This window comes from Lycorma delicatula, chromosome 2 (assembly GCF_047948215.1).
Source record: "Lycorma delicatula isolate Av1 chromosome 2, ASM4794821v1, whole genome shotgun sequence".
NCBI classification, from domain to species: Eukaryota; Metazoa; Arthropoda; class Insecta; order Hemiptera; family Fulgoridae; genus Lycorma; species Lycorma delicatula.
In genome coordinates, this window is record NC_134456.1 from 76,628,749 (window position 1) to 76,649,570 (window position 20,822).

Consider the following 20,822-nt stretch of genomic DNA (forward strand, 5'->3'; position numbering starts at 1 on the left):
CATGAACTGTAATATTTCAACAGATTTTAATTTACACTAAACTAATGACAAGTATTCTGTTTGAGAAGGTACAAGCAAAATGTAATTTATTATTCTAGTCAAATTTTGAAGTTTAGAATAAAGAATTGTAATGTGCTGTTAATTAATTAATACTTTGAAATCAAAGAACAGAAATCTCACTCAAGTGAACTAGTGAATACTGGGTGTTGCAAACTTCTAGAATAATATTAAATTTTTGAACCTAATAGTAATTGTAAATTGTTATATTTTACAACAGATAAAAATCCACATATATTAAAATATCTTGTTTCACCTTCAAAATGTGGGCATATTATGGAATCCTGTTTTGCTCTTTCTTTCTTGCGTCCAATGTTAAATAAGAAGTGTATAATTTTCATTTCAGAAAAAAAACATCAGCAAAAACTTCAGCTGTAATAACATTGTAACAACATTACATAACCAAAAAAAAATCCTTAAGCAAATCCTAATTACATAACCCTGATAATTTTTATTGTTAGTTTTCAATATAAGTGCACAGTCAAAAATATTTTGACAGGAGAAATAAACATCTATAGTTATTTTAAAGTGTGTGGCCATATTAAGAATAATCATTTCATTCAAAGTCATTCATCATTAACAAGCATAGATCAAAAAATTAAAAACTTAAATTACATATGAATAATTTGCTTGCTCACATTTTTTAGCATTTAAAAATCATATTCTAAAAATATTTTTACCTCTTAGCGCATGTAGAAAGGCAGTTCCCCATGCAGCTGAGTCAAACTCGTCTTTCAGGCACATCCGGGTATCAAGTTCCAATATACCACATTTCAATTTTTCTTAAACATTTTAACAATTAATTAAATAAATCATTATTAAAAAACAAAATCAATCTAAAAATATAAAATAATTACAGCTGCTAATATCTATTAAATTTCTTAACAAAATCTTCAAATAATAACTTAAAATTATTTATATTTTGTCTCAAATTTTAAAATTCTAATACAGACATAGAAACATATTTAAGAGATAAGTAGAACAATAGATTAAATAATCAATGATTAAATGTGATATGATGGCAAAAACTCAGTTTTTTATTATTATGTTTTATAGATTTTAATTTTCTTTTCCAATGAAGCTGATAAAACTGCCTTTTTCATTTCATGTTTAAACAACATTATGAGTTTTTTTTCTTCTTTATAAAGTGTAGGTAGAGAAATTCTTTTAACAATAAAAAATAAAGACCTAACACTTAAAGGATATATATCCTTTATTTATTTATTTATAATATGAACCACATTTTTAGTTCTAAAATTCAATACCAAATGAAGATGCGGCATCGCATTAAAAGCAATTATTGGAAATTAATATGGTAAGTTTAACTTATCTAATTACTATGTTTTAGTGGTTTATATATCATATAATATTAAAATTTATTAACACATTTCTCAATATGTTAATGAATTATTTGAATTTTCAAATATTTTACATATATATATATATATATATATATATATATATATATATATTATTATTATTATTTTACTGAAATTAATCTTTTTAAAGATTCATATTATTCCTCTGTACTGTTAAATTATATTAATAGAATCTATAATATATACAGAGCGAGTCAAAAGTATGGAAACTCCTCAACAACTTTAAAACCATTAACAACAAACTAACCAGATAGAATACTGTAACTTTCAGGAAAAGGTATTGGTCAACTACTTTACCTTTTGATAAGAAATAGAATTTCAACTCCTTCTTGGAGGGTGGCCCAGGGGTTGTAACTCAAATATTTTAAGTGGTACAACCTTTTGTGTGATAAATCATTCTAAAGGTGTCTTTCAGACAAGAAAAATGGTATGAATAAAGAGTTGGTACTATGTCTGTACCCAAAATAGTGACGGGATAGAGTTTGTATTTTGAAAAAAAAATAAACTGATAATTTAAGGAACTGTTATCGCAAATAAATAAATTTATAAAAATTTGATTAAATGGTTATTATATTAAATGGATATTAAATTTATTTTTAAAAAAATATTATTTATTAAGCATAACATTTGCTTATTTATTTACATTTCATTTTAATAAATGTTCAAAATTTCCTCCTTCTGTTGTTTGACAATGTGCCAGTCAGTTGTAAAAGGATGATACTGCATTATTCAATGATTCCCTAGTAATATTTTGTGCTGATTCTCAAATTCTATTTTGTAAATCATCAATATCTTGGGATTTATTATGATAATAATTTTTAAGTGACCCTATAGAAAGTAATCCAATGGCGACAAGTTGGGTAATCTCGCTGGGTCTTCTGTTTTTTATCATGTTCTTAAAACCAAATGTTTTAGAAGTTGAGGCCAACAATGTTTTGAATGATACGATCAAGAAGCAAAACCTCATATTTCATTGTTTAAATTTCCATCAATAAATTAAAAATAATTTATCATTTTTTTAAATTTATATTTACCTTTTAAAATAAATTTTAATTTTTAATTTTAGTTTTAATTTAATTTAGTTTAATTTCTTTTTATTTAATTTTATCATTTAAACTCATTAAATTTAGTAATTTTCAAAATCCAAACTTTATCCCACCACATCGTACAAACATTTTATTTATACCACACTTTTTTATCTTAAAAAGTGCTTTGAAATGATTATTACACAAAGGGTGTTACCAATTTATAAAGGTGAGTTACAACCCCCTAAGCTATCCCCCAAGAAGAGGTTGAAATTCTATTTCTCATTAAAAGGTAAAGTAGTTGACAGATACCTTATACTGAAAGTGTATTCTATCTGGAACAATTTTAAAGTTTTTGAGGAGTTTCCATATTTTTGACTCACCCAGTGACTCAGTACAGAGGAATAATATGAATCTTTAATTATACTGTAATAGGACCAGTACAATGGACCAGGGTAACAATTTCTTCCAATTAAGAAGTGTAAAATAATAATGAAAAGAATCTAGAAGGAACTAAAAGGATTCTTTTCTTATAGTAACAGGTCTGTTTAACAATTCTTAATTAAAAAAAAACAAAAAACAATGAATAATTTAAACTTGAAGAAAATAAATCATTATAAACTTAAATAACCCTGGTATTTTATCGCTTTTCTTTATGTGTTTGTCTTTGTAATGCGCACAATGGCACCTCCAAAAGCTGTTGTTTGACTAGAAGGGTTACCGGACCAGATAACGAACTTATAGAAAAATGTAAGGGCATGGACAATGAAAATTATTACTCTTTAACAATTAAAAGGATGGAGTTGGGTACTGGTTCTGTAGGCCAGGAAGTATAAATACGGCTGAGGACCAGCAGTCAGGAAGTAGTTTAAAGAGACAAACCACAAACACGCGACTATACTTTTCATATAGCTGAAATACTAAAATCCAACATTATTTCACTCAAAAAGGTAAAATAAATAACTCATTTAATAACACATTGGTTTCACATTTTGATAAAATAAATGTGGGTTTAATTTTAAAACTATTGTTAATTTATAAAGTTGTTAATTTTTATTTTTATTTTATGTATTATTATTGTAGATTTTCATTAAATTATTTTCTAAATTTTCAAGCTTTTAGTAGACTATGAACAAATAAATAGAAATTCTAGAATAGTTTATGATGATTTGTTATTTATAATAATGACTAGTTAATAATAATTAATAGTACTAGTGATATTTAAATAACAAAACAATAATTAATGAATAATATCAGCCACTTAAACCTTTGCTGTAATTTTTTATTAATTAATTAATTTTTTTTAATACATATCAGATTCAATTTAATAAATTGTTTAATCTTTGTTGCAAAGATAATCAAGAAATTTGTTTGAATTATATACGATAGAACCAGAAATAATTCAAAACTGGAGGAAAAAAGGAACATTTAAAACATTTTTTATTACATATTTTAATAAGAAAAAAGTTATATTGTAAACTTAATCATTTCTAATTCAATCATAAGTGAAAAAATGTTAAAAATTCACAAATAAGAGATTTTTCAATATCATTAAATGTGACAGATTACAAAACAAAAAATATATAATTTTTTTTTTTTATTTGGAAAAAATAGTTAACATATGTAAATAATTAAATCAATATTATATTCAGATCTATAGTATAGATCATTAACTTTATGACATAATAATCATTAATTATTTATGAATCTCTAATTAATACTGATGAATGAAGATTATTATAATAATCCATAAAGAATATCTTTAAAAAGATACTATTCAAGTAGTTTCCAGAAAAACTTGAAAAAATAACTTTCACAAGATCACACATACATTAACATACATTGCATTAAAACAATGTACTCAGTTAAAACAATATCAGAACTAAGATAACACTTATCGCTAAAACTATGAAAGAAATAACACAAAAATTGGATTAAACTATTTTTACTAATTCTAAGAGAATTTATTTTATCCTTTTCTGAGAAAATAAACAATTTGAAACATTTTACTTGAATGCAGGAAAAAATAACTTAAAAATTATTAATTTTTTTTTAAATTTATAACCAAATGCAAATAAAAGTAAATTTACAGGGTTTTTTTAGTATAAATAAATAATTTTCAATAATTTTTATATAATACTAAATATTAAAAAAATTCACTGAAAACATATAAAAAAGTACCTGTTAATTAATAAAAGCTGATGGATATTTTCTTATAATGATGCAAAATTAATGAAAATTATTTTAACTGGCAAATATATCATGTTAACATATAGGATTTTTAACCATGTACAAAAAAACTGCAAATAAAAACAAAATTACAAAATTACTTATTAATTATTAAATAAGAATACAGTCTAATTCATAATTTTTATAAAATTTAAATCACTATTTTCTAGCATTTATGATGAAAATTCATTTATTTAATTAATAATATAATACATGCACTTACTTGCATACTGTGTAATAGGTCAGCACATTACTGTTAAATAATTTTATATTAAATTTATAGAGACATAACATTCCCCAAAGGGAGTAGGCAACATTAAAAAGAAATGTACACAATGAAACTAAAATTTCCCCCGATACATTATAATTTCCCACCAAAAAAAATGGGTTGTACAATGCAATGCTACAAGTGACTTTGTAACTGTATCAAAGTAACATATATTAAAGATATATGTTGAAATAATTTATAAAAATTATACGAGTAATATGGGATAAAAATAAGTTAAAGTAGAAAAACAAAAATTTATAAAAATAATTTTTTTTATAAGCTGGTAATAGATTTTTTAACTTATTAAACTTAATATATACAATATTAAAAATATAGTAAAATTAATATATATATATATATATATATATATATATAATATAATATAGAGTAATTATATGTATACACATATATACTCAAAAAATGTAAACTTCTTTAATAAAAACAATTTGATGAAAACTGGTATATGTATTTTATTTACATGACCTAATTGTTTTATAATAGAAAAAAATTGTTTTACATACATATACATAAAATGATAAAATGGGCTGCAAGTCAAATTGTAAATGTGGAGAATTATCATGATAAATACTAAATATATATTTTTTAAACTGTTGAAAATTACCAGAAATTTATATTTATCTACATATATTTATAACATACACGTTATAAAAATATATCAATATACACATATAGAATACATTGTACACACACACACACATACACACATACACACACAAACACACACAAACTACTGATAAATAGATAATTTCTTACATATTGTCATAATTTGAAAAAGTAATAATTTAACAATTATTATTTTTTGTAACAAACATAATTGACTTGAAAATAAATAATTTTCATAAATAGAAAAGTTAAATTTAGAAGATTCTCTATTCATGACAACACTGTTTGTAGAGTACAGGAGCATCACCACCAGGAAGAATCAATTCAATTTCTCCCCACCCTATACCTTTCCCAACTTCTCCCTTCCTGTAATAGAGTGGGGAACAATATCAGCAAACAGCGCATGCTGCTAAACCACCCCGGTTCCATTTCTGCCTCATTAAGTTCACAAACATACATTTATGACCCCCTTCCTTATTTAACTTGATATAAACTAATCAGTAATGACCGCTTTTGTACAAATCAGCTTTTATCCACAAATATACTCACACATATTAAACAAAATTTTTAAATAATTTTATAGTACATATTTTATAATTCTGTGTTCAATGAACACAAATGAATGCAAAATGAAATTTTATGAATAGCAGACTTTTTAATTTTTAAGTTTACTATAATAAAATTATTAACATAAAATTTACATTTATACAAAAATTGCCAATTGAAGAATAAGTTCTAAACAAAAAATTAAAATCTAAAAGGACTCAAATAATCTCAATATTAACACAAATGAGAATAATTTAATTATTTTTTCATATTTTGAAGTTCAATTTTGTTATTAAATTTGCGATAGTAAATTTTGTCATTAAAAAGATTCATAAATGTTTAATAGTACAGACGTAACATGAATCCACAAATTTGAAAATAAAAATACTGTTTAAAGCTAATAAGATACTTAAAAATATTTTAATATCCCTCAACATGAATACATACACTGTAATGTGAATATTTTGTTTCTCAATAATAATGCTGTTAGAAATAGAAAAAAAAATGATTTATAATATAATCTAACACTGCATCAGTGAATTAAGAAAAAAAATGTGTAAGTATATATCAGTGGTTTATAAAATAACATCCAGTCAAAATAGAAGTACATTATATGATATTGCAAAAAAAAATGTTTTCCCCATTTTTAATGAATAAATTATTCAGCAAAAAAAATCTTAGCACTTTATAAAAGAAAAATATACTTTTAATTCAAAAATATTTTAAGTATATCATTTTATAAGAATACTAAGATTTTAAATGTAGACAGTTTCTTGCCTAAACTCAGGAATGATCAGTTTTGAACACCAAATATTGTTTATGTTTGAAATCCAAATATAAACAATACCTTCACTTGCAAATGTATTTAAATCTTATATCACAGAAGAATCTAGGGTAAGGCATATACACACATTCATTTACAGCATGATGGTTTGACAAATGCTGAAATGACTCAGGAAGAAGAAAAAATATCAGTGGCCTAACCCACAATTAATAAACACTAGTTTTGATACTAATAAACCATTGGGAGCAATTATCCTGCATACATGCTGTTGGCGTTTGCATATAACCCATAAGCAAGTGCCTTGATATTAACACAACTGTTACATAAGTTGACCTCATATGAGTCACAAGTCACTTTCAAAAATAAGAAAGCCATCTTTAAGAATATCAAGCATCCCAAGCCAGGCTTAATATGGAAAGAGAAGAATGAAGAGGTGTTTTTTACCTTTTTCTTCATTGAGATAAACATACTGAAACACAAGCTAGCAAAACCCACCAAAACGGGAGTAATATTCAACCCAAGAATCACCATCCTTCCATTCACCAAAGGAACTAGTTGTATATTGAACATCATTACTCTTAGAGAAAGCAGCCCTGATTGATGCTGCTTGTATCTCATGTACTTTACATCTATCACAGTCATAAGAGAAATAAAGCAATGTCATAATAACAAATCATGGATCATATTAACTACTTACCCACTGAAATTTGACCTGAGAAAATGTCAGATTTAATTAAAAAATTATATCAAATTTATTAAATATTTCAAGCGTTTGCAGGATCAAGCTAAAATCAAATTCATATGGAAGATTCAATGACATCACCACATATCCTTCACCAAGCTGGTCAATGATTTAATTAGTGATGACAATTTTGAAGTTTGGGAAATACTGATGTTATAACCTAATTAATCAAGAGAATTATTTTTTATGTTAACGCCCATGATGGAAGACATTAAAAAACACACCAAAATGAAAATATAATAAATATTGTAATATTTTTTTTTGTCTTCAGTCATTTGACTGGTTTGATACAGCTCTCCAAGATTTCCTATCTAGTGCGAGTCGTTTCATTTCAGTATACCCCCTACATCCTACATCCCTAACAATTTGTTTTATATATTCCAAACGTTGCCTGCCTACACATTTTTTTCCTTCTACCTGTCCCTCCAGTATTAAAGCGACTATTCCAGGATGCCTTAATATGTGGCCTATAAGTCTGTCCCTTCTTTTAGCTATATTTTTCCAAATGTTTCTTTCTTCATCTATTTGCCGCAACACCTCTTCACTTGTCACTTTATCCACCCATCTGATTTTTAACATTCTCCTATAGCACCACATTTCAAAAGCTTCTATCTTTTCTTCTCAGGTACTCTAATCGTCCAAGTTTCACTTCCATATAAAGCAATGCTCCAAACATATACTTTCAACAATCTTTTCCTGACATTTAAGTTAAGTTTAATGTAAACAAATTATATTTCTGACCGAAGGCTCATTTTGTCGGTGCTATTCGGCATTTTATATCGCTCCTGCTTCATCCATCTTTAGTAATATTAATATATATATATATATATAAGAAATACAGGCTGAAAAGGTGATTAATATATAGGCTGCAAACTGTTGAATTTTTATTATAAAATTATGAATATTACATTTATATAACAAGCAAAAACTATGAACAGATAAAGTCAATGATTCAACCAATAAATTATCCCTCACAAAAAAATCATGTTTTCATATTAACATTTTTTGTAAAAAAAATATTTTTACCAGTAAAACATCATAAAAGGGAATTATATTCTCAATTCATGTCATTTTATCGATAATACTGTCTTCAAGTCAGTTGTGAGCCAAATTGATTTATAGTACATTTCTTATCCAAGTTTCAGGGTAACTAGTACTAAGAAGTGACATATTTGTCATGTATATATATATATATATGTATTTTTTAAAAGTAAATTCTCATAAAAATTCAAATTAATTTCATTCAAATCATAATAGAAAGAGGAAATAAACATTACATGCTAAAACTTAAAAAAAAAAAAAAACATTACACAAGAAAAATACATGCTAATTAAGAAATTTTACAGGAAACTAAAAAAATGAATTATAAAAACTCTACTACTTTAAAAAAAGTAAGTACTTTCACTAATTCTGTCTTCATATAGCGGTTAATATTACTAATTTGCTACAATTGTGACATAATAAAAAATAATTAAACAATATCATTTATCATTTCAGTGCACTACCCTGTGTATGCCTTTGAATAACAGAATAAACTATTTGTTGAAGAAAAGTTTCATGATAAGCACTCTAGGAAATAAACAGCTTCTCTCAAGGATAAAATCATAGTAACCTCATTTTAATATTAAAAAATAATTACTTACCAAAACAGAAAAAGCAAATAGTTTACCTATCAGATATTTCTCTTAATTTTGTTCTGCATATTATTACATCATTGTTAGTGAGTTATTAAGATAGCAGCAAATTATTTTATTTTTTTTAAATCTAATTATATACCACTTCTCACTGATAAAACCTGCTCTACTCATAGGTAGAAAACGTGAGATAAACCTACAATAAAATAAATTCCTCTGGTAAATTCAAGTAATAAAATATATTTTATAATACTTTCTACCTTTATACTGTGAAATAACTGAAAAAGCTCACTTTGGCAAGCAAAAAAATCTAAATAAAAAATAAATAAACCTTTAGTTAAATATAAACGGATATGAATCACTCAAAGAAAATTTTAAAACAAAAAAAAAGGCAAAATGTAATGTAAATTTCCATGATCTGAAACATATACATTAACAATACAATCTCAGAAATTTCCAGCCTAAGGCTGTAACGTAACTGCTAAATTTAGAAGGCGTAAGCTTTCTAAAGAATATAGCCTCTAGAGAATATAGTGACAGGGTAGCTTTCAACTGTAGTGAGGGAAACTCACAAAAAATAAATCCCTGTACATAGTTATAATTCACAGAATGATGGATATAAGATTAAATGTATAACTTCACTTTTTATATCTTAAAACTATTTATTAGTAAAAATTAATTTAAAAAAACACAAATAAAAAAATACAATTTAAGACAGTAACAATTAATAAACAACCATCAATGAATGTAACAAAATATAACCAAAAACTAGACGTAAGGTAGATGAGTCATATTAAAATAAATAAGAAGCCAAAAGACGATAATTTACACACAAAAAAAACATTTTTTTTAACTGTTAATTTGCTTATGAACAAACAATTAATTTTAAAGACACAATCAATATTTCCCATAGTACATGTAAAATTTATTTTATTATAGATTAATATTTAACTATTAATTATATATTAATTAAAAAAACTCCTATTAGAAGAATTTAATATACACATTTTCCAACTTGCACTGATAATATTCTCCATTTACATTAATTTTTAATTTATGATTTAGTTATTGAAAAAGAAATGTTATTAATATTTCTATGCACAAATGATAGTTACGTGAGTATTCTTTTGATACAGATAACTTTCAAGATGTAGACTTCAATTTTTCCCCTGATCTTCAAAAATTAACATTACACATATTTTCACTCAACAGCAGTCTATGAAGATATTTTAAAATGTTTTCATTTCATTTAAACATCTATTAAATGAGAATTGTAGAAAAACATTGCTAAGCAAAATTATAAAATACATATGTAGCAAATAGATTTTACATCAACATAGTAACAACAAGCAAGCATAGGTACCCAAAAATCTAAATCTAAATCACAATATTAAATATTTTATCAATAAATAGGATAGCTAAAAGGTCAATTGTTTTTTATAAAACCCATAAAATAAAAATTAAAAAAAATTAAAAAAAATAAAATTTCTTTTTTAAATTCTCATTATTGTACTTGTAAATTTTATTCTGGCATAAGAGCAACTTGCAGCAAAGACATCACTTGTATTGAATAAAGATCAGCTAAAACTGCCTGAAAAACAAACACCTTATATTAAAAACTGAATAAAAATAATAAAATACAGATATGTTTATTAACATTAAATTAGAGTAGGAACCATATAATTCTACTAATAGGATAATCTAGACGTGATAGAATTTTACTTCATCCACTGAAAATCAGGTATGACCAGAAATTAATATCCCAGTTTTTATTTACAATTACAGTAGTTAAAACTATTAATTTCAAAACTTCTTTCTTTATTGGGCTACTTATACAAGATCATAAGTAAAACTTAAATAAGTAAACTAAGTATGAAAGCCTAACAGAGAATAGTACAGCAAATCATTACATCAAAATAATGATCATCCATATCATAAAACTGACTTTAGCTTCTATTTTTGTAGCAAAGTTTGGATCACTTTATTGGCAATCAAAAACAATATTTTTATTTCATGGCAGCAGTATCACTCTTTCCTGTTATTTTGCATTTTGTAGGTATTACTCACACATGCACAGCATATATTCACATGCACATGTGCACACATATACACACACACTTAAATATACATACATATGCGTACGCTTGCACACAAATAAGAAATAAATAATTATATACAAACTCATAAAAACATAGATTCAACCTGTAATGAACACAACAAAAAAGAAGTAACAACCCCGAATTACAAATGTTATCTTTTTATTAGTTGTCAAACTGAATTTTATGGAGCAGTCTGCATGGACTAAATCTTTTAATTTATAAAAGGACATATCAGTTCATGAAAATAACAATATACCCTAAAGGCATTAACAAACTATGAGATAAAATATGTCGAATGCATGATAAAAACAATACCCATTAAAAGAGACTTAAAGGAATAGTTTAAGGATTAAAAATTAAGATACTATAATTTTGGATAAAAAAAATAATAAAAAATAAAATAGTTTTGTGTAAAAAGCAGCAGCACAGAATAACTCCACCGTGACATTTTATGTCTAATCTGTTCAGCAAGATTGCTTTATAGGTTGTTAAAACAGAAACTGCAAGTGATGCAGTACTATTGTGTACGTATATAAGGCTAGACATATTATTTAGTTATGTATGTAACTAAATATTAGCATAATTATTTACATAATTATTAGCCTCACTTATTCTACAACTAATTAAAAAAAAAAATCAGTAATAAAATTACAAAGGCAGAAAAGCAGAAAAATAAATAAATCAGGAAAAAAATAACAATTGGAAAACAGCAATAGCAGAGATATTAAATAAAGTACTGAAGGGGAGAAATACAATATAAAACAACACAAATGAATTGGGTGAATAGATGTCAACAAAAAAACAACATACACTTGGCTTTATAATAAAAAGAAATACAGAAACTATGGAAAATACAGAAATACAGAAAATTAAATTATTAATTAAGGAAAGTACCACAAAGGGCAAAGAAGAAATGGCTTGCAGAAAAATTATAAAGGATTTTGAAAATAAATGACAGTATGAATTAATGTAAAGAAAGGAAAAAAACAGTAACATGCAATAAGTAGAGAAAGATACAAAAGAAATTGCCAACAGAAATGGCAGTGCTATACAAACAGGAAGTCTTACTTAAAAGGTAAGAGTAAGACTATATGAAGAAAACGTATCAGTCCTAGAGTCTGGAGGAACTATACTAGAAACCCAAAATGATTTGCTTAAAAGATTAGGATGAAATGGATAATGATTAAGTAAAAGCAACAATTCTATAATTGAAAATTATACAATCGGTAAGAAATATAAAGGAAAAGCTGTAGGAATAGATGAGCTGCCCATATTAGTCTTAATGAAGATTAAAGAAGGTGATGAAATTATGTAATATCATCTATAATATGGGATGTCGCCAGAAGAGTTTGTTAAAACAATGATTCCAGTCCCCAAAAACCACAGTGCAATAAAAAGTTAAGATTATGGGAAAATTATTTTAGTTTTGTATTAAGCAAAGATTCTTCTGAAAATTCTAAAAATGAGACTAAATTAAAAAAGGAGCAAATTTCAGACAACAGTATGGATTTAGGAAGGGAGAAACATAACAAACACAGTCAAATTTATAACTGCTAGTTACAAGTCATATGAAGAGATATGCAGAAGTAAGTATATAAATGGAAAAAATGGAAAAAACTAATAGAAATATTAAAAATCCAAAATGTAGACTGGAAATAATTAATATATATTATTATTTAATTAATCAGACTGGAAGAATAATTAAAGAACTGCATCTGAATCAGAAAAAATTAATGAAACTAAGAACAATAAGCAAATGAATATCTACTCAAAAGAAAGAAGATTTTATCAAATAAAATCATACTAAGGCAGGCATGATGTTAACAGAAGTTTGTTAAAGTGAAAATGAAATAAAAACTACAACAGCAATCGTTAAAGAAGAATTCAATAAAAATTTATTATACAGTAAGATAAAAAAACTACACTAAAGGAAACTTTTTCTAACTTATTACATTTGAAACATACTTCTGCATGGATATGAAACATGGATGTAAAGAAAAAAGTGGAATCATTTTAAATGAGGGCATAAAGGAGATTGCAGAACAATAAAGGATAGAGAGAAAAATATATATTTAATGAGGAGAGTTAATAAGCTTAATCAGAATAATTCAGAATAGGAAAGCTAATGAGTTGGGTCATATCATGAGAGGAAAACAGTGCTACAAAGAACAGTAGCAACTGCAAAATCAAAAGGCTAGAAAAGACTAAAAATTATGGACTATCTAAAAAGAAAAAGTGAGCTCTCAAGAACTTCCCAATACATGAAAGTAATATGAAGAAAGAAAAACATTTAAAAATTTTCTTCTTGTTAAGAGAATGTACCTGAAAATGATGCAAAGGGAATGTTTCAAGCCATATAACATTATAACATGATGGCAATCATTTATGTTTAATTCTTCATAAAATTATAGATATGATCATTCTGTTACAAGATCTTAAAAAAGATTTATATGGATTTAAAATAAAACAATATTGCTATTTTGACATTTCTGAAGACTAGTTTATTTAATTTTAGAGAAAATTGGAAGGAATACCTATAAAAATTTGGTTTTCATTTATATTACTGCACATTCCAACTCCTACAAAGAACTGATGTAATTAGTTTTAACCAAAGAAAAATCTCAGGATTGTAACTTACTAAAAAAAAGTCAAAAAGTCAACGATAAAATAGTTAACGAAGCAAAACTTTTATAAATCAATAAAAAAAAATTAACTTAATTTTAAACAATAATATAAGCATAATGTTGTTTAAACAACAGTTGTTGAATAATTATGTTTAAAATAAATTAGTTGTTCAATTCTTAATAAATAATTAGATACCAAAATGACAAAGATATTTCCAACCACATTTTTTAATAGATCATGATATAATAAAGGCTGCATGATATAAAGAATCATCCTAAACAGGATTGGTTCACACTCAAGAAAGAACTAGTAAAATAGCAAAGTATTTTCTTAGCTTTTCTAAAATCAAAGAACTAAGAGAACACTAGGAAGGTTTCAGACCCTGGAGTAACTGCCAAAACAGATAATGATTCTCAAGCTAATAATCGATTACAACAGGAAAAGAAACAGAGACATGGTGATAACATTTGTAGATTTCAAAAACGCTTATGACTGCATCCATAAAGAATCCCTACTAGAAATTCTAAGACACCTCGGACTACACACCAAATTAATAAACATAATAAAACTGACCCTCATAACCACTTAAGTTGAAGGTAAAATTCAGAGGCGAGTTCTTGGAACCATTTGAGATCAAAACAGGACTGCACTAAGGCTACAGGCTCTCACCGCTACTATTCAACTGCGCTCTAGAAATGATAACGAGGGAATGGCTCAAAAAATTCCCTCAAAAAGTAAAAATAAGCTGAAAAATCAAAATAAACTGTCTTGGTTTCACTGACGACTTGGCACTGCTATCAAACGACATTGACAAAGCTATATCACAGATATTAGATCTTCAAAACAGTTTAAATAAAATTGGCCTAAATATAAATTAGCCCCTAAAACCAACACAATAAAAAGAAGTAAACATAAACGGTAATAAAATCAAAATAGTAACCTAATTTAAATATCTTAGAGAAATAATAACAATCAACCTAAATAAAAAACATTGATCAAAATAAAAAGAACAAACTAGCTGTAGTTGAAAAATTAACCTTGTACACTTACAATAAAAAATGCCTATCAATAAATGCAAAAATAATACACTACAACACAGTTATAAAATTAGAAGCCACTTATGCAGCAGAAACACTCTTCCATCTGAATGAACAATCAAAGACAGACTGACTCCAGAAAATCAAAAGAAGAACTGGAACAATCTGCATCAATAAAAAGTACCAGAAAGACGAGCAGTGGTGGGTAGTCCCCAACAAAATTGTGTATAAAAAGTTAGAACCCATCACTGATACCATGCGTAAAAGGAGACTAGGATTCTTTGGGCACATGATAAGAATTCAAGGTCCAAGACTTCTGGAACAGCTAGTACAGTACAATCTCAAAAAACACTAAGACAGGATGCAGATGGATCAGAGTAATAAGATAGGATCTGAGGAAATTGGCCCAGAAGACACCATAGATAAGATAAAATTAAACAAGAAAATCAAGAACAAAAACACTCGCTTTACACTCACAAGAAAAAACTCACAACATGAAAATTTTCAACATTAGAAAGGACACAAAGATTGAAACATAAGAAAAAGTACTAGGAGGACCACAAGGCCCAATCACTCCCATCAAAGAGACGTGTAATGGACTGACTAAAGTATCCGATCCTATGTAGTCATAAAACATAATAATAAAAAGACTGCATACATTTTGCTTACTGCAATATTTATACATGTGGGTCATATTCAAAAAATTTCACTAAGCAAAAATTATGTTTTTTTTTACATTATTAAATATAATACAACAGTGTCCAAAATGTACAACTTATCAAAAAGTTATCTGCTGATCCTCCCTTGAAAAATAATAAAAATTTCATTTATATGTATCCTTTCATATATATATAATATCCTGCAATCAATCCAATCCAATACTATAGAAAGAAAAGAAGTAAAAAATAACTACAACCTCATAGATAGATTATAAATCTTAATTATGTTTGTAATATAATAAACTGCATCTATCATTTAACCCTCTTTTAATGAAAATCCTACATCACAAATGTTTCTGACATTTTACAGTAATATTTATCTGAATAGAAAAATAAAACCTTTATTTCTTTTCTTTTCAACAAAAAAATCACCTACTTTCATAAGGTACAATAACAAAATTTTTATCATGAATTTTCTCTTAAGAAGTTTTAAAACTTGATTAAATATCTTTTTTTTAAATTAAAATTTGTTACTTTCTGCAAAAATGGATAAACATAATACCATGAGAACAAGCAACTTCTATTGAATGTACAACACCGAATTATGGAATTCATTACACTGAATTATGGACTATTTCATTATTACCTTAACATTATTATGATAGTACAAAAAAAATCACATAAAACAAACAGATAAGAAAATAAAAAGAAAGTTACACCATGTAGTGTGAACATTTCTCTAGCCAAATCAACAATAACAAGAAATTAAATAAAAACTATCAATCATAATTTAGAAATTTTAATTGTCAGTTATTAAAAATTCTGAATAAGATTATAGAGCAAGTACAATGTAAATCCATATAGACCAATGAACGCTCAAATTCTGCAGGCCCCATTCAAAACCTTAGGCTCCTCAATAAATCTAAAATCAATCAATAAAAAGTTAATTCAACATTTCAACCCACTCATCAATAATGTTAATTAACTTAACTTACACAATACATATAGATAAAAATATAGAATAAATTCTCACCTCAACTCCCTGCATGTTGTCCACCTGAAAAAGATTGTTTTTACGGAAACTAAGAATACAGACAGCTAGAAGAGCTACTACTTCCAAAGAATCATAAGCTACAATAACATCCCATAAAAACAGTAACTGTTCTGGCTGAAGATAGCCACTAAAACACCGCATTAACCATTTAAAAACAATTCGTACTCTGAAAATAATATAACATTTTTATCAAAATACATTTTGTTAAAAAAAAAAACAACAGCACATTTTACAATATTTTATGATATACACAGTTTATTTTTTAACATTAAAATATATGGAAATGAGATCAGAAAATATACAACAGAATTTAATAAAAAGCAGCCAACAAAAAACTATACTATGTAAATGTTTATGAACAAACAAACAAAAAGTAATACATTAATATAAATTTGGTAATTTATTTTTGTTACAATTTTCATTCTGAAAATAGAACATCATGAGAAAATAACATTAAATAAAATAACATAAACTGCAGAACAAAATTTAAAGTCACAAAACAATTGGATATTGCTCTTATTCAACAAATTGTTATAATAACAATAATTTTTTTTCAATTTGTTGAAAAAATTTTTCTTAATAATCATTATAAATAATAATCAAATATAAATATATAATAAATAATCATTATATATATTAATATAAATCTACAAAAAAACAAGGTTATTTAATCTTATCACTGAAATATTCACACATAACTCAAGTGATAAATAAAATTTGGACATTTGAGATGTACTACGCCTTTGATTTTACAAAAACAAAACAAACAGCTAGAATAACTCGTTTTAAAAAAAAACATATTGCAAGTAACTCATGGAAGGATACTAAAAACGTTTTTTGTTATCATGAAATAGTTGTTTTATAAGGCAGTAGACCAACACCAATGCTTTGTAACTAATTGGATTGTAACTCCCCTGATAAATGCTTCTTTGAATTTTTGCTAAAACAGTTTTAAGTTTTTATACACTTAACTTTGATTTCATCTTTAGGGACAAAAATAATTCAAAGGTGATCAAAGCCAATGATTACAGGAAAGTACTTTAACCATGATTTTAGATTCTATAAACTGCTGCACAAAACGGGAAGTGTGCCCCCCAGTCATGTTGGATCACACAGTTGTTACACTACTTAACAAGTTTTTGTAACCCACAATCCACAGCAGCTTTAAATCAATTTCCTTATTTGTCCAGCTCTAAACAATAAATTCTCATGGGATACTATTAATATCAAAGAACATGTTCCTGAACTCTACATTGTTTTTTATCTTGAAATAGCTGTATTTGATGAAAAAAGGTTCTCCATCTGTAAAGAGTCAGGTGGTACTGTAAATCCAGTTTTCATCTTCAATTATATAAAAGCCCTGCATTTATAATTTTTAAAAAACTGATGTGGACACCACATGACTTCCTTGTACATCTATTAAATTACATATACACATTTTTTGCTGAACTTCATTTGAAAGTGAGATATGATCCTCCAATTCCTTAATACAGTGGACAGTTACACAATTGCTGAAACTAGAGAACTATATCAAACCAAAGAGCGATTAAATGATTGGCAAGAAAAAACAAGTAAATGAAATGATGATCAACTCCAACTTAGGGAAAATATTGACCGACAATATCAGAGGAGTAATGAACTAAAAGATAAAAATGTCTTGCAATTTATTAAAGATTAAAGAAGAAGAGCATGTCTGTCTCAGTCTATTTTATCTCTATATCTATATTATTGGATATATTTTTTATATATTTTAGATATATATAGCTTTTATTATTTTAGATATATATAGATATATTTTTTGGTCTATATTTTTATGTGAGGCTCTATTTTTCAGCCACTCTGTAGTTAACTTTAATGTAGATAAAATTACCAGAATAATTAAATAAAATTAAACTAGGAAATCCAAAAATAATACAATTCTAAATTATAATTTTCAATTAATATTAAATAATCAGATGTTTCACCATATCTATTACATATACACATACGTAATAATGCCTATTAAATTGCATATACACATTTTTAAAAGTACATAAAATTTTATTTCACTAATAACTTCTGATATTTTTCATATTTTTTTTTATTGTTATTATGGAATTACTGGTTATTGTAAATTTTTTTTACAATTACCGGTTAATAATTATTAATAAATCAATATAATTTAAATTAAAAAAAGAAAAAGTTAAAAAAAAAAATTAAGAAAAAGGAGATGAAGTCTGATTCAAACCGATGTGCCTTCTCAAATATTTCATTAATTAAAATTTTATTTGGCTGTATCTCTGGAACCAATGCAAAATAAGTATCCCTTATGATATATCGTTGAAAAGCTCTCAATGACGGCTGATTACTGCAGTTAAGAAAAAGTCAATTTTTTTACTTTCAAAAAAGTCAAATTCAATTTTTTGGGGATTTTTTACTTTTTTGGACATTTTAGTTCAGTCAATTGCAATCAAAAGGGAAGGTGCACAATTAGATGTTACAACAGTCCTAAATCCAAAATTTCAATATCCTACAGCTAATCATTTTTGAGTTACGTGAGATATGTGCATGCATACGTACAGATGTCACACAGAAACTAGTCAAAATGGACATTTCTGTTGAAATCTGAAAACCAAAATTTTTCATGATCATAATTACTTCCTTTACTTCATACAAGAAAGTAAAAAATTAGTTCACTAAAAAAAAATGTTAACTAATAGTACAATTAATTTTCACAAACATAATAAGCATCACATCAACTAAAAAATAAATAAAATAAGCAAAGAGAACAATGAAAGCAATGATGATGAGAGCTGGTATGAATATACCAGCACAAACAAATATTCATTTTTGTGTGTGTGACACACAAATATTCAGTAATTTTTCCTCTACAATACTGAATTTAGTTCAAACAATTTTACTTAATATTAATGAAATAGAGACAGCATGCTCTATGTCATATGTCATTATGTCATATCATTACATAAGATAGCACATCACAGTATGTACTTGTTATGGCATAATGCAAATGGGAGTAGTATATATCATCATCATATTGTATGACTTAACACAAAGATTAAGGAATTACTTGACTCAATCTTGAAGTTATGTGCAATCAAGAAGAATATCCACTGACTAAATTGTAATCCATTCAACCAAACTCCACTAGAGATGAAGTAAAAGACTAAATACTGGAATTATATTTTAAGAAGTATAAATCAATATTTTTTTTTTTTTTTTTTTAAGTATTATAAAATCAATTCCATCAGGAATATGCTCCTTGCATGTTTGATACTTTAAACAGTATTACTATATTAGTGTTACTTTAAACAATACTGAAACATCAGAATAATATTGAAAATTACACTGAAAATAATATGCACCTTAATGTACATAGAGGAAACTGAATAATTAAAATTTTGTAAAAATTAAATGGATAGAAAAATTTCTTGGTAAACGTTTTCAAAACACTAGTTGTCTCTACCATGCAAAAGTAGAATGCCTCATGTATTCAAATTAGAATGGTATTTACACAACAAAAACTGATGAAATAAGAAATACCTGAAAGAAACTTCTGCATTAAACATAAATGGATTGACAAATTTTAAAACAGTTATATTAAAAAGAAGTATTAAAGCAAACAAAATATCATAATTAATTTATATTTTACTTACGGCTGTATATTAATAAATTTAAAATGAAGCCACAAGTCTGGTTCATGACGCTGTAGTAACCGTTCAAAAAGAAGACATAATGAGAGAATTCCTTGTTGATGGGAACTAACTTCATGTAAGCGAAACCAATAACGCATGTAGAATGCCCTCACAGTCATATATAATGCAACTGGATCATCATATAAGTAACAAAATGGTGTTGCTAGAAAAGTAATTAAAATAATAAAATTGTAAAAAAATGGTAATTACTACTATCTTTTCTGCTAAGATCACTATACTTTCTGAGTACTGCTTACCTTTCTTAGATTCATTTTTTTATTCCTTATTAGTCTCTTATTGTATTGAAATAAATGAATGAAGCTAAGAAAGGTAAGCAGTACTCAACATAGAAACTAATTAATACTACA

At 26.0% G+C, this 20,822-nt stretch overlaps 1 protein-coding gene across 1 annotated transcript in view; it reads right to left on the reverse strand.

Moving 5' to 3' along the window:
- Positions 1–10,158: 10,158 nt before the first annotated feature.
- Positions 10,159–20,822, reverse strand: part of LOC142320203 (TBC1 domain family member 19) — a 42,256-nt gene continuing 31,592 nt past the window's right edge. The window contains exons 11-13 of the mRNA XM_075357888.1: positions 20,416–20,617; positions 16,742–16,928; positions 10,159–10,879 (exon numbers count right to left, since the gene is read on the reverse strand). Of these exons, the coding sequence (XP_075214003.1) occupies positions 10,811–10,879; positions 16,742–16,928; positions 20,416–20,617 (458 nt within the window). The 3' untranslated portion in view covers positions 10,159–10,810. The remainder of the gene's footprint in view (positions 10,880–16,741; positions 16,929–20,415; positions 20,618–20,822) is intronic.